General features: G+C 68.0%; 1 protein-coding gene across 1 annotated transcript; it reads left to right on the forward strand.

The window, feature by feature from the left end:
* Positions 1-271: 271 nt before the first annotated feature.
* On the forward strand, positions 272-3,582 carry DKK1 (dickkopf WNT signaling pathway inhibitor 1). Its single transcript, XM_038141723.1, has 4 exons — positions 272-748; positions 1,443-1,599; positions 1,680-1,790; positions 2,653-3,582. Exons 1-4 carry the CDS (start codon positions 557-559, stop codon positions 2,901-2,903), a joined length of 711 nt encoding a protein of 236 aa, XP_037997651.1. The 5' UTR covers positions 272-556; the 3' UTR covers positions 2,904-3,582.
* The last annotated feature ends 501 nt before the right edge of the window (positions 3,583-4,083 follow it).

Raw genomic sequence — 4,083 nt, forward strand, 5'->3', positions numbered from 1 at the left:
AGGAAGGACGCGGGGGAGGCGGCGGGGGGGGAGACTTAGAGGAGACCAAAGGACCGACTCTGCCATCGGGGGAGGGCGGGGGGCTCTCTGCACCCACAGCGGCTCCCACCCACTACGGGGGCTCGCACAAGGGGGAGTGTCCCCCCTGTCCCTCTTCCCGGTCCCCTCCGTCGGGCGCGCCCGGCTGGAGACAGCGGCGGCGGCGGCGTCGGGGAGTGCGGAGCATCTGGCCGGGAACCGGGGCGGGGGATGCCGGGGGAAGGGGGGGGATGCTGGGTGGGGTGCGGGGGGCTCTGCCCTCGCCCTTGCGAAACCCCCTCGCGACCAATGTGGGAGCCCTCGGGGCGGGCTGGGGGCGGTTTTGGGGGCTCATGGGCACAGCCCCCCCCCGGGAACGCTTTGAAATCCCAGCCGGCGGGCCCCCCGCCCCGAGGGGGCGGGCAGCAGGCAGCCCCGGGGGTATAAAGGCGGCGGAGGAGCGCAGGAGCCGCTGCTCGCGGCTCGGTGCTGCTGCTCGGGGACTCTGCGGGCACGGGAGGGCACGGGAGGCACCAGGATGCGGGGGCTGGTGGCGCTGCTGGCGGCGCTGAGCTGCGCGGCCCCGGCGGGGCGGGCGGCGGCTCCCGGGGGTGCCCTCAGCTCCAACGCCATCAAGGGACCCCCCCCGGGCGGGGCGGCCGAGGCCAGCGCCGCCCCCGCACCCCCCTTCGACGGCAGCAATAAGGCACCACCGGCCGCCACCCGACAGGTAGGAGAGAGCATAGATGGAGCGGCGGGACACCGGGAGTGGAGGGGGACACACACCGGGGATAGAGGGACACACATCGGGGATGGAGCGGGACACCGGGGATGGAGATGGGGACACACAGCGGGAATAGAGGGACACCGGGGGTGGAGATGGGGACACCGGGGGTGGAGATGGGGACACACACCGGGGATGGAGCGGGACACTGGGGATGGAGATGGGGACACACACGGGGAATAGAGGGACACACACCGGGAATAGAGGGACACACACCGGGAATAGAGGGACACACAGCGGGGATGGAGGGGACCCGTCGGGGATGGAGTCGAAGAACCCATTTGGGACGTCGGGGATGAGGACACACACAGCGGGAGATGGAGGAGGGGACACAAGCGACGGAGGGGACGCCGCGGGTGGAAGGGATAGAAGAGCGGGGACGCAGCGCGGATGGATGGAGGGGCTGCCCAGGGGATGGAGAGGGGGACACCGGCGACGGAGGACAGGGTGATGGGGACACAGGCACACCGGATGGAGTGGGGACACCTCAGGGATGGAGGCGACACCGGAGACGGGGTTGGAGGCGGGGAGGGACCCACGGGGGATGGATGGAGCGGTCGCGCCGGGGATGGAGAGGAGGGACACTCGGGGATGGCAGCACCGGCCCCGCTGATTCCCCCGCTTCCTCTGTGCTCCCCAGCCTTTCCCGTGCGCCGAGGACGAGGACTGCGGCCCCGAGGAGTTCTGCGGGGGGGCGGCCCGCGGCGGGGGGGCCCCGCTGTGCCTCAGCTGCCGGCGGCGCCGCAAGCGCTGCCTGCGCGATGCCATGTGCTGCCCCGGCATGACCTGCAGCAACGGTGAGGGCAGGGGACACCCGGGGCTGGGGGCCGCGGGAGGGGCTGACAGCCGGCTGACAGCCGCCCCGCTGTCCCCGCAGGTCTCTGCACGCCCCTGGAGCCGCCGCACGGAGCGGCCGAGCCGGACGAGACGGGCACCGAGACGCTGCTCCGACGGACGCCCGCTCCCGCCTGGCTCCCCACTGCCAAAGGTGAGGCGTCCCGGCTGCTGTCAGCCCGCTGTCCCGCCCGAGGCTGCCAGCCTTCCCTGCTGTCCCCTGGGCACCTGTCCGGGCTGCCCCCCTTCCCTGAGATCTGCCCGGGATACCCATCCTTCCCTGCTGACCCCGGTGGGATCACTCGGGATGCCCATCCTTCCCCTCTGTCTCCAGTGGGATCACTCGGGATGCCCATCCTGCATCTCTGTCCCCAGTGGGATCACTCGGGATGCCCATCCTTCCCTGCTGTCCCCGGTGGGATCACTCGGGATGCCCATCCTTCCCCTCTGTCCCCAGTGGGATCACTCGGGATGCCCATCCTTCCCCTCTGTCCCCAGTGGGATCACTCGGGATGCCCATCCTGCATCTCTGTCCCCAGTGGGATCACTCGGGATGCCCATCCTGCATCTCTGTCCCCAGTGGGATCACTCGGGATGCCCATCCTGTATCACTGTCCCCAGTGCCCATCCTTCCCTTCTGTCCCCTGTGGGGTTGCTCCGGGATGCCTCTCTTTCCTTCCTATCCCCTTTGGGATCGCTCCGGGATTTCTCCCTTTCCCTCCTATCCCCTTTGGGATCGCTCCGGGATTTCTCCCTTTCCCTCCTGTCCCCTTTGGGATCACTCGGGATGTCCATCCTTCCCTCCTGCCCCCTTTGGGATCGCTCCTAGATGCCTCTCTTTCCCTCCTGCCCCTCTGGGATCGCTCCGGGATTTCTCCCTTTCCCTCCCGTCCCCTTTGGGATCGCTCCGGGATGCCCCCAGCCCCACTAACTCCAGAAGCCGAACCCGGGATGCCCACCCGGTGTCCCCCGCCGCCCGGCTGAGCATCCCCCCCAATCCTGCCGTCCCTCCGCAGGCGAGGAGGGCGACTTCTGCCTGCGCTCGTCGGACTGCGCGGCCGGGCTGTGCTGCGCCCGCCACTTCTGGTCCAAGATCTGCAAGCCGGTGCTGCGGGAGGGCCAGGTGTGCACCCGGCACCGGCGGAAAGGCTCGCACGGCCTGGAGATCTTCCAGCGCTGCCAGTGCGCCGAGGGGCTGGCGTGCCGCCTGCAGCGGGAGCACGGCCCCGCCGACGCGTCCCGCCTGCACACGTGCCAGCGGCACTGAGCGACGCACGGACGCGGACGGGACACACGGACACGACGCACGGACACGGACGGGACACACGGACGCGTCCCGCCCGCCCGCGCGCCAGCGGCACTGAGCGACGCACGGACACGGACGGGACAGACGGACGCGGCAGACTCCGGCCCCGCCGGAGCGAAGGTTGTTTCTCAAGGGAACTTCTCCTCAGCGACTTGTTGCAGTACGTTACTGTGTTGTGAATACTCGAGCTGGCACTTAGCTGTACATAACGCCGGGACTTCGAATTACACTGACTTTTAACGACTTTTTAAATGACTTTTAACGAGTTATTCTGTGTTTCTCCGAGGGCGCTGCCCGGCGCTCTCCGAGCCGCGACTGTGACTTTGTACACACTGGGTTTTTCCTTCTGCCTCGAAGGGATGCCGCCGACTGCGTGCGAGCGAATAAACTCCTGAAAAATTCACCCTGCGCCGCCTCCAGGTGCCTGCCCGGGGGAGGAGAGACGGGGGCGGGGGGGTTGTTCATCCCCAGCATCCCATGGGAATGGGATGGGGCGGCACTGCTCGTCCAGCCGCTTTTTAGGAATTCCCTGCTCGCCACCGATGCCCTCTGGCCGCCAAACCGAGGAGAGGGAGCGCGGCTGGGGCTCTGGGAAGGGCGCCTGGCAGCAGAATCCCTCTCCCTGGTTTTGGGAAGGGAGGAGGGAGCGAGGGATCGCCGGAGGGGCTGTGCTGGGCCAGCCACGGGTGCTGCCGATCTCAACTGCTCGCTCCTTGCTCCATGCAGAATAAAGATTTATTTTTTCCCCTTCATTTCGTGGCTCGTTCCTGCTGCTCTGCAGCAGTTCGGGATGGCTCGGAGGGAGGGAATCCGCGAGCCCACGTTTCTCCTCACCCCTTTGGCTGCCCCCTGTTTCAGGCGGTGGTGGGTGGGGAGGTGGAGCTGCCGGGCTGCAGGAGCATCCCTGCAACCTGGACCAGGGCTTTGGGGTGCAAAATCACGGCCCTGCACACCCCAAAAGCGCTCTGCGCCCCAGCCCAACCCCAGCACGTCCCTGCGGGGCTCCGAGGGCACCGGGTAGGGGAGCACCCCTTAAATGCTGCCTGCTCGTGGGTGTTCGGTGCCTTTGGGGCACTCTTAAATGCTCTCCAGGGCATTTAATTCCCTGAGAACATGGGATTGTGGAATACCAGCCCCACTG

Source organism: Motacilla alba, chromosome 6 (assembly GCF_015832195.1).
Source record: "Motacilla alba alba isolate MOTALB_02 chromosome 6, Motacilla_alba_V1.0_pri, whole genome shotgun sequence".
In the NCBI taxonomy this organism is placed as follows: Eukaryota; Metazoa; Chordata; class Aves; order Passeriformes; family Motacillidae; genus Motacilla; species Motacilla alba.